Raw genomic sequence first — 20227 nt, 5'->3', positions numbered from 1 at the left:
AGCTCAAGGAGGACTTCCTAACAAATCTCTGAGGACTTCCTACTAATTTAGGCACTATAGTTTTACTTTTGCTTCATCTACCGCCCCCCACTCCATTATAAGACCCAAGCCATTTTAGCTAATATAAACTAATTACATCCCCGGGGACCACTTCTACTTGGCACTCCCGTTATAGATTATATAATCAGATTTGATTTATTAATGATAAATAATCATAGAGGCAATTAGCCACCGGGACTGTCAGATAGAAGTGGATCACTTCAGGCGCCTGCATTATATGTTATTTGTTGGTTGTTATATGTGAGTATTGTTTGTCTGAATGTCAGTCATTTGTAACATTGATACTTTATCTTTAAATTTATACATTTAGAGTATCTTTTTCTTAAATGATGTGTTGTCAGAGGATATGAGCTATTCCATCTCAATGGATAGCAATACAATGTTTTTTAAACTGAATGATTTAGGTGTATATCACCATAATAAAATTTGATACGAAACTTTTTACAACCGTGTAGAGTGCCCTTTCTGGCCAGAAGTAGCTGTCTGTGTTATCCCTGGGACGCCTACCCTATAGACTACCCAAGGGATAAATTCTTTTTATATAAGTATATGAAATTGGCTACGGCCAGAACCTCAAAATTGTGGGAGAGGCAGTGAACAAATTGTTCTGTTATTTTACTACTAATAGAGAGTGAAGGATTCCATGGTTATCTTAGCAGCCTTGCAGTTTCTAGTTAGTGAGTCAACTGATCCCTGGGGGTAGCGTGTGTTCCACGTCTCACTCCGAAGGTGCAAAGCCTGGTGTGGTATATCAAAAAATGGACCCGGAAATTACGGATCCTCCTCTCCGACATATGTTTAGTCATTCACGGCAAAACACTTTGGGGTTCCCAAAGAGTTTCTAGACCATCCCGTAAAAAGGGGTCAAACAGCTCTGGTGAGTGGCCATCTTCATATTGAGCACTCGTGGTGAAAGATCTAGAAATTTTATCTCAGAGCATTCCGTTTTGGTGTTGGGATTTATTCACTTATGGATTTTATGCTTGCTTATTTTCTCATTAATGTGCACATTTGAGTTTGATGTAGTGTTTTCCTTTGTGACAGTTTTTTTATATGAACATGTATAGCGCCTTATTCTTTATTTTATAATTTCACACAGTTCCAGTGATTCGTTCACTTTAAAGGTGGCAGCTGTTTGTTTATATGTTCTCATCCCCACAAGGCGCCATTTTTTTGGTACACATTTTTTGCAGAAGTTATTTCACGTTAATGCATAGGATACATTAAGGTGAAAAAACACAAGGGTCTACAACCTCTTTAAGCACTTTCGTTAGAAATGTGTTTAAAAGTGAAAGCAGATTGTTAAAACGATGACTGAAAGTACAAACAGCATGTTTTAAACATATTTTTCTCTCCATGTAATCTCAAAAAAAATGAATGCTTGAATCATTTTAAAGGCTTAATTAAATTCACAGGGGTTTTAGGTCACGGGAAATAAACAGCAGCACCACCATCACCAGTGCTTACCATAAAAGCAAAAGTTAGTTGTAGAACCCGTTAAACTAGAGTACAGTAAAACCTTGGTTTGAGAGTAACTTGGTTTGAGGAGTATTTTGCAAGACAAGCAAAAAAGTAAAATTTTGACTTGATATACAAGTAGCGTCATGTCACAACTGGGTGTAAAAGAGAACAGAGGCGCCTCCAAGTGTAGCAATATGGTTACATTTAACCACTTCAGCCCCGGAAGATTTGGCTGCTCAATGACTAGGCCATTTTTTGCGTTACGGCACTGCGTTGCTTTAACTGAAAATTGCTCAGTTGTGCGACGCTGTATACAAACAAAATTGACGTCCTTTTTCCCCACAAATAGAGGGGACTGACTACAGGAGATGACAGATCGTGGTACCTAGCTATTAGGAACTCACGGTCTGCATCCCCTCTCCTCACAGAACAGGGATTTGTGTGTTTACACACACACGTCCCTGTTCTGCCTCTCATGCACGCGCATGGCCAGCGGTCATCGTGACTGCCGGTCACAAGCATCAGCACCCCCGCAGTACAGCGAGCGCACCTGCTATCCCGCTTAAAGGAGCTGACGTACAGCTACGGCGGTTTGCGAGATCGTGCCAACCTGCCACAGTATAATGACGGCGGCTGGTCGGCAAGTGGTAAATGAAGGTACAATATTTAGCAACTCACATGATTAATGATTAAAACAGGCACATCTAAGTATGCAAGCATCTGGGGTAAAGCTGTCCACATAGGCCATCCTCCCCACCGCCATCGACATTGTCCCTTCCACGCAACGCTCCACAAGTGGTTCAATCGCTCTATTGCAGGTAGTCTTCCCGGTCACGATTGCAGACTGACAGCGGTGAAAGCTGGCGGTACGGAGGGTGGTCTATGTGGATAACTTTCCCCCGGATGCCTGCATACTTAGATGTGCCCCTTTTAATCATCAACCATGTGAGTTGCTAAATGTTGTACCTTCATTAAATGTAACCATATTGCTACCCTTAGAGGTGCCTCTCTTCTCTTTTATACTCTTTAGCTCCTGCTGGATTTTGCTTCTAATCCCTTTGTGGAGGCTGCCATTTGTAAATGAACATTTTATGGTTACACAACCTATCACATTGCTATAATCTTTTTTTATGGACTATAAACTGAAGGACTTACGAATAAATGGTTGTGGAACTAAACATTTGAGTTTCCATTATTTCTTATGGAGAAAATCGCTTTGATATACAAGTGCTCTGGATTACAAGCATGTTTCCAGAAAGAATTATGATCGCAATCCAAGGTTTTACCTCATTATCAAGCAGTAAAATCATGCGCATTTTGAGTGACAGTCTTGTTATCAAGCAACAGTTGGCTTAAGTAAGGGGTCATTCCACCTAAAAAAACTGCAACAGCTACAAAGCAAAGAGTCTGATCAGGGAAACAGGTACAGAGTGTCTACTGAAAGCCTATATGGCTTTTGACGCACTAAATTGGGACCTCTACCTTAAAAGTAACCAGGGCTGTGTCATATAAGCTAATGTTCACTGGCTGGCATGCTTATTGTTTGGCTTCTACTTAGTTCCTGGCCAGAAGCATGTATGCGCACAGCCAGAGAATTTGGAACTCCTGACCTGCATGTTTTCAAATCAGTAATACATAAAAATTTTAACCTACAGGATCACCATGACTACAGCTTATTTCTGAAAAACCTGCATTTTCACAGCAGGTTTACAATGTCAACAAACATACAGTATTTTTCTCATAACAGATTATTATAAGGAATCAATGGCCATGTTGCGGTCTACACAATTATTTATGCTGTCTGTCAATCCACCATTTACAACAAATTACTAAAAATATGTGGATTTAAGTCATTTTCCCTAAAGGAAAAAAGCATCATGGAAAATGAAACTGGGAATTTAATGGTAATTTCATGGCTACGTATGTTATTTTTACACAGGAATCATATTTTGTGAAAGAGAGAAGTTACCCAACAAACACAGAAAGCTCAGCGTTAAAGTGGTTGTAAACCATTACAGATCACTTTTCGCTACAGGTAAGCCTATAATAAGGTCTAAAAGACCCCCGATTCCTCCTTTGCACTTCCAAGTATTCAGATCGCCATTTTCGTCGATTCTGAATACTGTGTATTTTTTTAAAACCGGCGCCATTGGCAGCCGAGTAAACGGGAAGTGACGTCATGATGTCGCTTCCGTGTTTACGATTAGAAGGCTGGAACGAAGCCATTCACGGCTTCATTCCAGCCTGTCCCCAGCTGCCGGAGGTGGCCGATTGGTCATCGGGCCTCCCGATGGAACGGGAGGCCCGGTTAGAGTGGCGGGAGGGGGGGGGGGTGTCCCCTCCTGCTCCCCCCGTATAACATCCAAGCGGCTTTTAGCCGCATCGCTTGTTATAGCTGGATAGCCGATCGCCGGCTCTAAAAAACAGTACCGGGATAATGCCTGCACCTGCGGGCATTATTCCGGTATAACCCCGGAAAGCCGAGTACGCACATCGTTCAGGTCCGCCTGTCAGTTTTGACGGCGGACCTGAACGGGCACCCCATGTTAGTGTATGGAGTGACGGATGTCAGCGGGGACATGTCCGCTGACATCCGACCCGGTCCGATCCGCTAAAAGCAGACGGATGCCCCTACGTTTGCATCCGTCGCTGGTGGAACGGATCAGGTGAGATCTGATGAAAACGGACATGCTGTCCGTTTTCGTCTGATCTCTCCATAGGCAGCAGGGGCGCTGGACAAGCCCCTCCCGGCTCAGTGAACAGAGAGGGACCTGTCATCCGCCGGCTCAGCGGAGATCAACGGAGAGATCAACGGTGAGATCTTCCGCTGAGCTGGTGGACAGAGGCGGACTCAGAGGCAGCGGATCCGCCTCGTGGGAATGATGCCTTAAGTGGTGTTAAACCCAAAAGCAAACATGCATTATGTTGCAGCTTGCCATTTCCTAGATGTGATGGCTGCTATTTTCACCTGGTGATTTAGCCAGTAAGTCTCCAGCAGAATGTGTCAGTTACAAAGATGAGACAAACCATTTACCACTAGCAGGGGTACTTACAATGATTAGCTTTTATTTATGCAAAACCTTTATCCCAAAAGGAAAAAAAATGTGTTGTAACGGCTTATAAAGTATAGCTGGCTACAATTTGTTAGTGTATTTAAATCTGATCATACGTACATGATCATGAGTACATCCAATATTCCCCTTCGCCCAACTGACAATGCTACTGTAAAAAGGTGCCCCCTGTGCTCATTCATCCAGAGTGGGGGCACTTTAATACAAGAGGTGTGTTACTGGTCAGATCATCAGGTGAAGGGGGGGGGGGAGAAAAAAGAAAAAAAAACATAATGCAGCTACCACATGTAAGAATTTATAAGCTGCAATATATTACATTTTTGGTTTAAAACCACTTTAAATTCCTCTATGAACTGGAAATACAGTGCCACTGCCAAACTGAAATACTGTAGACATCGTAAGTCAGCGCTGCCCACTTTTCTTTTGATTGGCTACAGAACACTTATCGCCATTACATAAAGGGAGGTTTTCTTTAGTCCATCAGAAGAGAAATCAGGCAGGACTGACTTTTAAAGCAAAATAACATGGGGAGATGTGCAAGTACTGTATTGTAGATATGTGCCAAGGTTTTTTTTGTGTTTTGTCATGACATACACACTGCAAGTAAATTACTGGGAGAGAAGAGGGTGGGGGATCCCTTGCATTAGAGCTACATTACTAGCTGGAAAGGTAATTACTGAATTCAGACATTAAGCCATTAACAATTATTTATATTTTCATTAAATATATTGACCTAAGGCAAGTGTCAGGCATAAAAATGTATGTAAAAACTTACATTGCACAATATGTGAAATTAAGAGTGCAGCGCTGCTTTCATTACACGTAAGCCTGCCGTGCACCATATCTTGCTTCACTTGCAGTGCAAAGAGGTACCTACAGGTGTAGAAAAGCAGACATTATTAGGCATGATAAAAAAAGCAAACAAAACATCAGTCACTCTGGATTCAGTTCTACACACTGAAGGATCACACACTGTAAAAACACTTTCAACAAAGCTCACTGGAGACGTTACAGTACCCAATATTCACCTTGCAGATGAAACAAAGAGTCTTGATTAAAAACATTCTGTAATCCTGTATCTGGACATTAGGTGGAACTTTAGCTGTCATTTCACATTTAATTCAGTTCTGCTGTAAAACGCCTGTGGTTTACAGAGCTCAATAGCTTCAGGTAACAAATATATACTGTACTCAATTCGAACACATGCTCTTACTTTATTAATGGTACAATAAATCCTACTGAGTGTTGCAACGCCTGTAATTTTCTTATATACACAATGATAAATTACATGCGTCATTGAAAGTGCTCTCCTTTGTGTGCATATACATATATCAGCAAGATAACAACTGTAATTCGATATGTAACTACTTAGGAGAAACACATACTTATGGACAATGCAAGAGTCCATATGAAATTAAGGTTCCAATTTAAAAAAACAAGAATCAAGTACCCTCAGTTACAGGGTATTAAATTCTAGCATTTTTGCTTGCTCTAGTTAACTAGAATCCAGATTTTCAGAGGCCCTGACGGCCCTTTAGCGATGTGCTACAACCTTTGGTCTATGAGTTTAATCAAGTTTAAGTAAAAAAAAAAAAAAAAAAAACTGTACCAACATAACAGTTGTTTCTGCTATGTCTGACAATTAAAAATGTATTTAATAATTTTGCAAAATTGTTATCATACAGTATCTCACAAAAGTGAGTACACCCCTCACAATTTTGTAAATATTTTATTATATCTTTTCATGTGACAACACTGAAGAAATGACACTTTGCTACAAAGTAAAGTAGTGAGTGAGTGTACAGCTTGTGTAACAGTGTAAATTTGCTGTCCCTTCAAAATAACACACAGCCATTAATGTCTAAACCGCTGGCAACAAAAGTGAGTACACCCCTAAGTGAAAATGTCCAAGTTGGGCCCAATTAGCCATTTTTCCTCCTCAGTGCCATGTGACTCATTAGTGTAACAAGGTCTCAGGTGTGAATGGGGAGCAGGTGTGTTAAATTTGGTTTTATCGCACTCACTCTCTCATACTTGTCACTGGAAATTCAACATGGCATCTCATGGCAAAGAACTCTGAGGACTGGAAAAAAAAGAATTGTTGCTCTACATAAAAATGGCCTAGGCTATAAGAAGATTGCCAAGACCTTGAAACTGAGCTGCAGCACGGTGGTCAAGATCATACAGCGGTTTAACAGGGGAGGTTCCACTCAGAACAGGCCTCACCATGGTCGACCAAAGAAGTTGAGTGCACATGCTCAGCGTCATATCCAGAGGTTGTCTTTGGGAAATAGACGTATGAGTGCTGCCAGCATGGGGTTGAGGTTGAAGGGGTGGGGGGTCAACTTGTCAGTGCTCAGACCATAAGCCGCACACTGCATCAAATAGGTCTGTATGGCTGTTGTACCAGAACAAAGCCTCTTCTAAAGATGATGTACAAGAAAGCCCACAAACAGTTTGCTGAAGACAAGCAGACGAAGGACATGGATTACTGGAACCATGGTCCTATGGTCTAATGAGACCAAGATAAACTTATTTGGTTCAGATTGTGTCAAGCGTGTGTGGCGGCAACCAGTGAGTAGTACAAAGCCAAGTGTGTCTTACCTACAGTCAAGCATGGTTGTGGGAGTGTCATGGTCTGGGGCTGCATTAGTGCTGCCGGCACTGGGGTGCTACAGTTCATTGAGGGAACCATGAATGCCAACATGTACTGTGACATACTGAAGCAGAGCATGATCCCCTCCCTTCGGAGACTGGGCTGCAAGTCAGTATTCCAACATGATAACGACCCTAAACACACCTCCAAGATGACCACTGTCTTGCTAAAGGAGCTGAGGGTAAATGTGATGGACTGGCCAAACGTGTCTCCAGACCTAAACCATATTGAGCATCTGTGGGGCATCCTCAAATGGAAGATGGAGGAGTGCAAGGTCTCTAACATCCACCAGCTTCGTGATGTTGTCATGGAGGAGTGGAAGAGGACTTCGGTGGCAACCTGTGAAGCTCTGGTGAACTCCAGGCCCAAGAGGATTAAGGCAGTGCTGGAAAATAATGGTGGCCACACAAAATATTGAAACTTTGGGCCCAATTTGGACATTTTTACTTAGGGGTGTACTCACTTGCAAGTGGTTTAGACATTAATGGCTGTGTGTTGACTTATGTTGGGGGACAGCACATTTACCCTGTTATACAAGCTGTACACTCACTACTTTACATTGTAGCAAAGTGTAATTTCTTCAGTCACATGAAAGGATATAATAAAATATTTACAAAAATGTGAGGGGTGTACTCACTTTTGTGAGACACCATATATCTGTTGAAAATTAGTATATGAATTCATTGTAAGCAATCAAATGTTTCAGCCCATATAAAATTTCAGTAAAATGTTGGATAATTGCATGCAAAATACATAAATTAAATTAGTGGTCTGGTAATCATGGTGGGAACACAAATCCCAGTGTTTTATATATGAAAAATTAGTTATAGAATATGCTAAATCATACATTTTAATAAGCAAATGAATGCAGAAACCATTTACTATGGCTGAAGATCATTTAAACAGGTGTATTCCTTCCATTCATCAGACATACACTGTACACTGTTAACACAAAGCTTGATTTGAAAAGCAGAAGAACTGGTGCAGAGCTGTACTCCATAGAAACAATTAGTTATCTTAGTAAAAAGCCTTGTAAATAAATGCAAAAATAATCTTTTTGTGCAAATTAATACAAGCGAAAATGGCTGTTTGTGCCTCGGGGAGACATAAATCAATAATCCAGTGATTTGCTCTGACGGTCAGACAGACTATTATTTGTTGGCACACAAGAAGTCTGTTAGCTGGCAGTTTACAGTGTTGTGTGTTCATCTTTCCCAGACAAGAGCTCATTGAATCACATAAAGTCCCCCTTATTTCTCAACAAATACATTATAACTGCATAACAGAATTGTAGGAAATTTGACAACATTAAATATAACATAAGTTCTCCCTACAATTATGTCTTGCCCCATGTTGATTTAATTTAATTTTAAAGGGTAAGAATATCCATAGGTGATATTTCAGCTAGAGGTGGAATCTTGGTGAGCTGAGCTATGCAATGGCTTCTTATGCGTCTTGAGGAGAGCTGCAGCAGTAATCCCTACTCTAAAGTTTCCTCCTGGAATTTGGGCTTTCCTGTCACTTTTATCCCCTGTTGCATTTGCCATATTGAGATCTGAGTTACTGGCCCCAACCAGCTGCTTGCTCTGTCTCTAGATGCTCACAGGACAGGCGAGCTTTAATCTTGTTCGTTATAAAAAAGTAATTGCAACAATCCCTTTTACTGCCTTTAGGAGTGAATATAGCAAGAAAGAATACTGCATATGTTCCTAATTTTTCATCTGACCCCTTCCAGAATTGTGCCTTGTAATGCTGCCAGGTCCACAGCACACACAATTGTTCACTTAGTAGTTGCCACTCCTTAGTAGGGACAATTTTTTACCATTAGTATCCACATCTCCATCACACATCGTTTTCGCAAAACAATGTTTTATTAGCTTCTATATAAAAACCCTCCTACACAGATTATACTGCTTTCTCTGGTAGTTCCCCAGCCACCCTCTCACACAATATTCTCTCAAAGCCTTTGCCCCTGGGATCCATACCACATCCACTGCCCTGATTCATACTATGTTGCTATTCTCTGTGACAGCTCCTCCCCTACTAGAATGTAAACCCCCCCTCCTGTCAATACTACATTTTCTCAACCCCCCCCATGCTATACCCTTCAGAATCCACTGCTGCCGTCTTACTCTCTGCAGTCTTTGTCTGCACATACAATTTGATGTAACACCTTCTGCCCTACTCTCTTGCACATACTTCCTGCTGTTATACCTTCTGCATTATTTTACTGTCCATACTTCCTGCCGTCATGTCCTCTGCATTCCTTTCCTGTACATACTTCCTGCTGTCATACCTTCTGCATTATTTTACTGTCCATACTTCCTGCCGTCATGTCCTCTGCATTCCTTTCCTGTACATACTTCCTCCTGTCATATCATCTGTACTCTCTTCCTGTACATATTTCCCTCTGTTATAGCTTTTGCATTCCTTTCCTGCACTAAAATATCCACTGCATTACTTTCCTGTACATACTTTCTGCTGACATGTCCTCTGCATTTCTTTCCTGTACATACTTCCTGCTGTCATACCATATGCATTTATTTCCTGCACATACTGCCTGCTCTCATACCCTCTACATTTCTTTCCTATACATACCTCCTGCTGTTAAAACCTTTGCAGCCATTTCCTGCCCATGCTGTCATATCCTCCACATTCCTTTCCTGCATATACAGTTACTTCTTGCTGTCATATCCTCTGCATTTATTTCCTGTACATACTTCCTGTTCGCATACCTTCTGCATTCCTTTACTTTCCTGCACATACTTCCTGTTGTCATATCCAATGTATTCCTTTTCTATACATACGTCCTGCTGTTATACCCTCTGCATTCCTTTCCTGCACATGCAAGCTGTTGTCATAATGCTTTGCATTTCTTTCCTGTGCATACCACCCTTCTTGTCAAATCCTCTATCTTTTTCTGGTACATACCTCCTTCTGTCATATCCTTTGCGTTTCTTTCCTATACATACTTCCTGCAGTCATACCATCTGCATTCCTTTCCTGTTCCTATTTCCTACTGTCATACACTGCACACTCCTTTTCTACCAATGCTTGTCACTGTACCTCTATATACCTCTCCTGACAATAAAGTTGGCCATCCACTGAAGTTCTCCCAGTTCAGCAGGGACTGAACAAATCTTGATCAGAGTGTGGCCATCCCCGCTCTACAGAAATCAATCATTTGATTAGCTTCTGTCAAAGGAACACGTTGGAAATTTTTTCTTGATCAGTGGCTGCAGTCAATCAGCTAAAGCAGCTGATCCCTGGATTTTAATGGATGCCGCTCTCAGAATACAATGTTCTGGGGCAGGGACTCCTCCATCCACCTCACTTGTGTGAATGAAGGAAACTGAATATGGCTAGCTTAGGGCCCTTGGTGTCCGTCAGCACTTTGATTCTACACATACCGCCTGCTACCATACATGATACCACTTCTCTCCTGCACAAAATGCCTGCTGTGATACCTTTTAGCACTCCTCTTCTGAACATAGGCCCACTTCCGTACCTTTCACAACTTTTCTCCTGTACATACTGTCCACCGTCATATCCTCCAGCACATTCTTCCTGCTGAGATATCCTCCAGCATACTATCCACTGGCATAACCTCTAACACCCAACTCCTGAACATACTGCCCACTGTCATACCTTCTGGCCCTCCTCCGGAGCAAAAAACGTAAGTTTCCTTCTTCACCAGAGAATTGCACACTTTGTTTCTAATTCTTATTGACACTTCTGTTCATAAACCTTTGCTTATCTCTCTCTCTTCTCCAGTGTATCTATCCCCCACACAGTTAGGAAGCACCTCCCAGGGACACACTTAACCCCTTGATCACCCATGGTGTTAAGCCCCTTCCCTGCCAGTGTCATATATACCGTCTCCGGCGCACCCCATCCCCCCCCCCCCACCTCTGACCTTATGTGGTACTGCATAAAATAGCAGTTACTGTGTAACAAATTATCTGAGTTTCCATTGACTCCTATGAGGAAACTCGCTTTGAAACAAGTGCTTTGGATTACAAGCATTCTTCTGGAATGAATTATGCTCGTAATTGATGGTACCACTGTATTGGTGTCACTGGTCCCCAAAGATTGTCACTTAGTGTCCAATTTGTCCGCCGCAATGACGCAGTCCCGCTAAAAACCGCTGATCACCGACATTACTAGTAAAAATTAAAAAAATAAAAGGTCCCTAAATCTATCCCATAGTTATAGATGCTATAACTTTTGCACAAACCAATCAATATAAGCTTATTGGGATTTTTTTTTACTAAAAATATGTAGCATAATACATATTGGCCTAAATTGATGAAGAAATTAGATTTTTTACATTTTTTTATTGGGAATGTTTTATAGCAAAAAGTAAAAAATATAGTTTTTTTATTCAAAATTGACGGTCTTTTTTTGTTCATAGCGCAAAAAATAAAAACCAGAGGTGATCAAATACCACCAAATTTGTGGGGAAAAAAGCAATGCAGAGCCTTATCGCAAAAAATGACAAATTTAGGAAGTGGGTAAAACCTTCCGGAGCTGAAGCGATTAAGTAGTGGATGTGTAGGGACTGTTTTTCGAGAATAAGAATATTGTTTAGTGCCACTTTAACTCAGGGGTAGACAACCTTTCAGAGGCTGAGGTCTCCCTGGACAATATGGAGGAAAGCAAAGATCCCCGGGAAAGGGGGTACTAGGCGGCACCCTTTAAAGAATTAATAAAATTAAAACAAACTATCAAGCTCCCAATAAAAAGACAGCATGAACATCACATAGTCACAGTAGTGTCCTCTGCCCCCCTTCACATCACCACCCACATTAGTGTCCCCTGATGCTCTGGCCGCCCCCCACACCCCCACATAGCAGTGTCCTCTGTCCCATATAGCAGTGTCCTCTGTCCCCTTCACATCACCCTCCCATGGAAGTGTCCTCTGCCCCCCCCCACAGTAGTGTTCTGTTCCCCTCCACCCGAAGGCAGTGTCCTCTGCCCTTCACATCAGTTCACCCCCCCATAGTGTCCTTTGCCCCCCCGCCCCCTCCACCCAACAGTAATGTACATGGTGTCCTCTGCCCCCTTCACATAACCCCACCCCACTGTAATGTCCTCTGCCCTTCTTACCCCACAGTAGTGCTCTGTACCCCCCCCCCACTCCAACGCAGTGTCCTATGCCCCTCTCACATCACCCCCCCCCCCCCACTGTAGTGTCCTCCACTCATCCCATAGCAGTGTCCCCTGCCTCCCCATCCTCCAAAGCAGTGTCCTCTGTCCATTTCTCATCAAACTCCCTGTCCCCTCCACTGTAGTGTCCTCTGAACCCTCCCCTCCCCCCAACAGTGTCTCTTCTGTCCCACCCACTTATACACAGAGTGCTGTGTAGGTAGCACTTCCTACCTGCCAGTGTGTGTACAGCACAGCAGAGATCCAGAGACAGCATAGTGCTGGATGGAAGGCGGGAGCTGCCAGAGTTAACATTTCATAATAACAAGCTGGTGATCGGTTGTTAAATGAATGATGCCCCCCCCCCCCCCCCCCGCTGAAACCACCGCCTGTGGAAGGGAATTCCACATCCTTGCCGCTCTTACAGTAAAGAAACCTCTACGCAGTTTAAGGTTAAACCTCTTTTCCTCTAATTTTATTGAGTGGCCACTTGTCTTGTTAAACTCCCTTCCGCGAAAAAGTTTCATCCCTATTGTGGGGTCACTAGTATGGTATTTGTAAATTGAAATCATATCTCCTCTCAAGCGTCTCTTCTCCAGAGAGAATAAGTTCAGTGCTTGCAACCTTTTTTCATAACCAATATCCTCCAGACCCTTTATTAGCTTTGTTGCCCTTCTTTGTACTCGCTCCATTTCCAGTACATCCTTCCTGAGGACTGGTGCCCAGAACTGGACAGCATACTCCAGGTGAGGCCGGACCAAAGTCTTGTAGAGTGGGAGAATTATCGTTTTATCCCTGGAGTTAATCCCCTTTCTAATGCATGCCAATATTCTGTTTGTTTTGTAAGCAGCAGCTTGGCATTAAATGCCATTGCTAAGCCTATCATCTACTAGGACCCCCAGGTCCTTTTCCATCCTAGATTCCCCCAGAAGTTCACCCCCTGGTAAGTAGGTTGCCACCCAAATGCATTATTTTACATTTTTCTACATTAAACCTCATTTGCCATGTAGTTGCCCACCCCATTAATTTGTTCAGATCTTCTTGCAAGGTTTCCACATCCTGCGAAGAAGTTATTGTCCTGCTTAGCTTAGTGTTGTCTGCAAATACAGAGATTGAACTGTTTACCCCATCCTCCAGGTCATTTATGAACAAAATAAACAGAATTGGTCCCAGTACAGAACCCTGGGGGACCCCACTTCCCACCCCTGACCATTCCATGTATTCCCCATGTATCACCACCCTCTGAACTCGCCCTTGTAGTCAGTTTTCAATCCATGTACTCACCCTATGGTCCATGCCAACGGACCTTACTTTGTACAGTAAACTTTGTCAAATGCTTTTGCAAAATCCAGATACACCACATCTACGGGCCTTCCTTTAGCTTACCTCCTCATAAAAGGTTAATAGATTGGTTTGGCAAGAACGATTCTTCATGAATCCATGCTGATTATTGCTAATAATACCGTTTTCATTACTAAAATCTTGTATATAGTCCCTTATCATCCACTCCAACAGCTTGCATGCTATTGATGTTAGGCTAACTGGTCTGTAATTCCCAGGGATGTATTTTGGCCCTTTTTTTAAATATTGGTACTACATTGGATTTTCTCCAATCGGCTGGTACCATTCCAGTCAGTAGACTGTCAGTAAAAATTATGAACAATGGTCTGGCAATTACTTGACTGAGTTCCCCAAGTATCCTCGGTTGTAAGCCATCTGGTCCCGGTGATTTATTAATGTTACGTTTTCCAAGTCTATTTCTAATTCTGTCCTCTGTTAGCCATGAGGGTGCTTCCTGTGATGTGTCATGAGGACAAAGACTGCACTTTTGGTTACTGAAGCCCCCCGATTCACTCGTGAAGACTGAGGAGAAGAATACATTTTAATACCTTCGCCATCTCCCCATCCTTTGTAACCAGATGTTCTTCCTCATTCTTTATGGGGCCAATATGGTCTGTTCTCCCTTTTTTTACTGTTTATATACTGAAAGAATTTCTTGAGATTTTTTTTTTGCTCTCCTCCGTTATGTGTCTTTCGTGTTCCATCTTAGCCGCCCTAATTGCACCCTTACATATCTTGTTGCATTCTTTGTAAAGTCTGAATGCTGATCCCTCAGCCTTGTATTTTTTGAAGGCCTTCTCCTTTGCTTTTATATGTAATTTTACATTGGCATTAAGCCATCCAGGACTTTTGTTCGCTCTTTTAAATTTATTTCCAATGGGATGTACTGGCTATTGCCCTTATTTAACCACTTCAGCCCCAGAAGGATTTACCCCCTTCCTGACCAGAGCAATTTTTGCTTTTCGAATCTGCGTCGCTTTAACTGACAATTGCGTGGTCGTGCGACATTGCAACCAATCAAAATTGATATACTTTTTTTCCCCACAAATAGAGCTTTCTTTTGGTGGTAGTTGATCACCTCTGTGGTTTTTATTTTTTGCGCTATAAACAAAAAAGTAGCGACAATTTTGAAAAAAACGCATTATTTTTTTACGATTATAAATGTCCCTAAAAAATATATATAAAAACATTTTTTTTCCTCAGTTTAGGCCGATACGTATTCTTCTACATATTTTTGGTAAAAAAAAAAAAAAAATCGCAATAAGCGTTTATTGATTGGTTTGCACAAAAGTTATAGTGTCTACAAAATAGGGGATAGTTTTATGGCATTTTTTTTTTTTTTACTAGTAATGGCGGCGATCAGCGATTTTTATCGTGACTGCGACATTATGGCGGACACATCGGACACTTTTGGCCCGATTTTGGGACCATTCACATTTATACAGCGATCGGTGCAATTAAAAATGCATTTACTGTGTAAATGTGACTGGCAAAGATGAGGTTAACCACTAGGTGGTGCTGTAGGGGTTAAGTGTGTCCTAGGGAGTGATTCTAACTGGGGGGGGGGGGGCGGACTGTGTGTGACACATCACTGATCACCGCTCTAGTTTAGGGAAGTTGGCTCTTTTGAAATTCAGTGTCTTTGTGTTCCCCTTGTGTTTCCTATTTGTGTGATTTATACTGAAGCCAATTGATCTGTGATCGCTGTTTCCTAAATTGCCCCGTATTTCCACATCCGTGATCAGGACTGTATTGTGGGTAATCAGTAGATCTAGTAACACCTTGTTTCTAGTTGGTGCGTCTACCATCTGACCCATGAAATTGTCCTGTAAGACATTTAGGAAGTGGCGAGCCTTAAGACGAATGCGTTGTTCCCTCCACCCAGTTTATGTCTGGATAATTAAAATCCCCCATTATGATAACCCTTACCATCCTTGCTGCTAATCCAAACTGTGATAGGAGGTCCGTGTCCCCCCCTCCTCCCCCAGGTTAGGGGGCCTATAGCATACTCCCAGTATTATTTTCCCCTTAGCTTCATCCTTTTGGAGCTCTACCCATAAGGATTCCACCTCCTCCCTAGCTCCCTTATTGATGTCATCTCTAACATTCACTTGTACATTATTCTTGATATATAGGTATACCCCTCCCCCTTTTTTAACCTCTCTATCCCTGCGATAAAGGGAATACCCTTGATTGGTTGTCAGCCAACCATAAGAGCTGCTGAACCAGGTCTCTGAAATTCCCACAAAATCTAAATCCCCCTCGTTCAACAGTATCTCTAGTTCACCCATCTTGTCCGCCAGGCTCCTGGCATTGGTGGACGTGCCACATAATTTAGACCGGTCACATATTGTCCTTTTATCAGGTGTTCTGAGATTGCAAATAGGACTTGTTACTATACTTGCCTCGGGTTTATGTGCTTTAGTCAACCTACCACTAATGCTCCCCAATACTACCCTCTAGAATATGTTCATTGCTGACCAATCTCTACCTCTGGACCCTCCCCCCGTCGCCTAGTTTAAAAACCCCTCTAACTTTTCTGGCTATCTTCACTCCCAGCAGATCTGCATCCACCTCATTTAGGTGCAGTCCGTCCCTTCTATAGAGCTTGTGACCGACTGAGAAGTTGGCCCAGTTCTCCAGGAACCCAAACCCCTGCTTACTACACCAGCTCCTCAGCCACTTGTTTACTTCCCTAATCTCCCTCTGCCTTTCTGGTGTGGCTCGAGGTAGTATTCCTGAGAATACTACCTTGGAGGTCCTTTTCCTCAATTTAGCTCCCAAGTCCCTAAAATTGTTCTTTAGTGCACTCCATCTGCCTCTGACTTTGTCATTGTTGCCAACGTGCACCATGATAGCTGGGTCTTCCCCAGCCCTTTCCAGTAATCTGTCCACTAGATCGTCATGTGCTGAGCCCGAGTGCCCGGTAGACAGCATACAGTTTAGCGCTTCAGGTCTTTGTCACAGATTGCCCTCTCTGTCCTTCTAAGAATCAAGTTCCCTACCACCAGAATCTGCCCATCCTTTCCCTTTGCTTCCCCCCCACTCTCACTGGAGGAGTTCTTCCCTAAGCAGCTAGGAGAATCCCTCAGCTCCAGCAGTGCTGGTCCCTGACCGGTTTCATCAATGTCACTCAATGGAGCTTATTTATTGGGATGCTCCAGCCCAGGATCGGCCTCCCTGGCACTTCCCCCTCTATCCTGACTGTCACCCATCTACTTGTTTCTAGTGCCTGCACCTCTTTGTCTCCACCCGCCTCTGTGCTGGCCCCTGCCGGGTACGTTCCTGACTCTCCTTTAGTATGAAGGGTCTTCTCAGTGCTGGCAGTTGCTTCCCTAGATTCAGAGCTTAGGATTCCAGGGAAACAATGTGCTTACATTTTGCACAGCAGTATTCACCCTCGATCAGATGATCAAGGAACGCATACATGCCGCAAGATGTACACAGAGTCGCTTCTCCAAACCTGTTGGGCATCGTACCTACTAATTTAATTAGGATTGGGGATTATACCCTAACCAAATTATCTAACAACTAGCTTCCTGACATTGATACTCAATACAATGAACAGGTACTCAAGACAATACACAGGCACTCGCTGCCCACGTGCACTCGCAGCACTCGTGTACTCACTGCCCACGTGCACTCGCAGCACTCGTGTACTCACTGCCCATGTGCACTCACAATACACAGGTACGCACAATACACAGGTACGCACAATACACAGGTACGCACAATACACAGGTACACACAATACACAGGTACTAACGATCCACACACACTAATCAGACAACACTCAGGTGCTCACAATACACAGGTACTCCCAACACAACTGCGATCGGCGGCTTGCCAACCCCCCCCCCCCCTTTAACTTTTATGAGATTAAAATGGTGGGTTAAGATTTAGGTATTCGCCTGTTTTTCATTTTAAGAAGAGATCCTGGAACCAGACCTCATAAGTATGAGCAACAGCCCAGTTGTCAGCTGGGATCATCATATTCCAGTTTTTAACAACAGTTCAAGAGAAGACAGTCTACGTCAATATCATGCTGATTTTATAAGAAAAAAACATTTCTGGCAGGTACACAGTGCCAGCACAGCTGTCACAGCTGTCTAGAGACAATTGCACTGCATTGGAGGACATATTTCACTGTATAACAATGTCTATTTCCCATGTTTACCCTGTCCTGGTTTTTTTTTTTAAACAAGGTTTATGTTTCAAAATAAAATATTTTAAAACGAATACAAATAACCTCTTTAGTGGGCAGATCTGTGCTGCTCATTTCACATTGCCAGAATGACTGAAAATCTTCAGAGCTTAGAAAGAAGTTGCCAGCTGGACATGTTCTGATAATTCATAACCTGCCAAACCAACATTCTTGTAAGCCAACAACGCTGGCTTTCCAGAAGTGCCTTTTCTGAAGAGGATTTCATATCTGCTATTTCAGAAACAAGGATTTTGCTATTCTATTGGTTTTATCAGGCTTTCAGTTTAATAGTTCTTCAGGCTGCCTGGCAAGTGGGCCAACTCACTGGGCAGGTCTCTAGCATTATAAGAAGTGCATATTTCTTTCCAGTGTTCAGATTTCCATTACACAGACAGCTCTCAGGAAAGACACTGCAGCCCCTTCATACTGCTAAGGAAAAAAGTTTCTGTATACTGTTTACGTTACATACAAATGCAGCAGTCCAAGTCTGCTTCAACCAGGGGCGTTGCTAGGTCTGCAAAAGATCTGGGGCTAGAGCCCATAGCAGCAGTCACCAACCTTTTTGCAGACCGGGGGGGGGGGGGGGGGGGGGGGTGTGCGCCGGTGGTAAACAATTTTTCGCGGGCAAAGGCTGGTGTTGCGTTTCAATCATCATGGCACCATGGTTGATATGGTGTCAGGGTGATCGAAGCACATTGTTTCTATTGTTACATTCTAATATATAATTAAGTGGTTTAACTCACCATAATGCAGAATCAGTAGGAGCCCTGGGCGTGTCACTTGCCACATTTCCTGCCACCAGATGCAGCATGTCACTTGCCACCGTCGCCTGTCACCAGATGCAGCTTTTTAACTTGCCACCGTCACCTGCCACTAGATGTGGATTGTCACTTGCCACATCACCTGCCACCATTTGCAGATTGTTACTTGCCATGTCACCTGCCACCATTTGCAGATTGTCAGGTCACCTGCTACCATTTGCAGATTGTCACTTGCCACGTCACTTGCCACCATTTGCAGGTTGTGCATTTATACGTCACTTGCCACCATTTACAGATTGTAACTTGCCACGTCACCTGCCACCATTTGCAGATTGTCACCCGCAACCATTTGCAGATTGTCACTTGCCACATCACCTGCCACCATTTGCAGATTGCCACGTCACCTGCCACCATTTGCATACTGTCACTTGCCACGTCACCTGCCACCATTTTCAGACTATCACTTGCCACGTCAACTGCCACCATTTGCAGACTGTCACTTGCCACATCACTTGTCACCATTTGCAGATTATCACAGAGTCATGATCCTGAGTCATTTTAGGGACGGGCCCATTACTAGGTAACATCGGCGCTAGTGCAGGGAAGCATTTGTTTTCTTAAAACAGCAATCACAGATCATGCATGTGAGATGCTGCGGCAGTAACCAGGCAACAGAGACGCTGTAGTGCCGGGGGCCGCCGATGCCATGGAACTGCATGATGTTGGCGCCAACCGGCGCCCGTGTGGGGGTAATTGTTTAGACTACCGCAGTCAGGTAGTCTGGTACCAGGCAACAGAGGTTGCTGCATTGTTGGGGCCGCCAATGTCATAGAAATGAATGACGCTGGCTGGCCCCGCCCATCGAGGCAGACTACATCCAATCGAGGGAGGTGGGGAGGAGGAGTAGATGTGGGCAGCGTGAATGATGTGAGACGAGAAGAACAGGAAGTGGAAAAAACGAAAGAAAGAGAGAGAAACACGGAGGGAAGAAAGGGGGAGACTCGGGGCTATTGGCTCCAGATTCGGGGCTACAGCCTCGATAGCCACCCCCTGGCGACGCCCCTGGCTTCAACAATGTTCACGTCCAGCTTATGAATACATTAAAGCCTACGTTTACCTGAAAAAATAAATAAAAATAGCACAAGGGACACTACTTACCTTTAATGAGACGTGTTCCTTGTGCTGCTGTACCCTCATTTCACAGGAATCTTACTCCTTTGATGCCCTCAACCCCTATAATCTTCTGGTGCGGGGGGGGGGGGTTAAGAGAACTAAGGGAGCTGTAGCAGGTACTCACTAAAAGTGCCCAACTATTCCTGTGCTTTCCACCCAGCAGCTCCATTCATAGAAGCTGGTAGTAAGGCTTTTATGAATGAAATACACGTTATGAATATCAATCATCCATCCATAGATCATTTCTGATTCATAGAACCTGTAGTACAGGCTTTCATGAAAGGAGAAGCTGGGCAGAAAATAGGCAAAAAAAAAAAACCTTTGAAAATTGAGCAGAGAGCCTTAAAAAAAA

The 20227-nt window shown here is 43.2% G+C and overlaps 1 protein-coding gene across 1 annotated transcript in view; it reads right to left on the bottom strand.

Moving 5' to 3' along the window:
* The window catches only part of FARP1 (FERM, ARH/RhoGEF and pleckstrin domain protein 1), a 230411-nt gene that overhangs the window by 90210 nt on the left and 119974 nt on the right, over nucleotides 1-20227 (bottom strand). Inside the window, 1 exon segment of the mRNA XM_073614408.1 lies at nucleotides 5368-5465. Coding sequence (XP_073470509.1) covers nucleotides 5368-5465 — 98 coding nt within the window.

The sequence above is a fragment of the Aquarana catesbeiana genome, linkage group LG02 (genome assembly GCF_042186555.1).
Source record: "Aquarana catesbeiana isolate 2022-GZ linkage group LG02, ASM4218655v1, whole genome shotgun sequence".
NCBI classification, from domain to species: Eukaryota; Metazoa; Chordata; class Amphibia; order Anura; family Ranidae; genus Aquarana; species Aquarana catesbeiana.
This window is presented reverse-complemented; position numbering and strand designations above follow the sequence as displayed.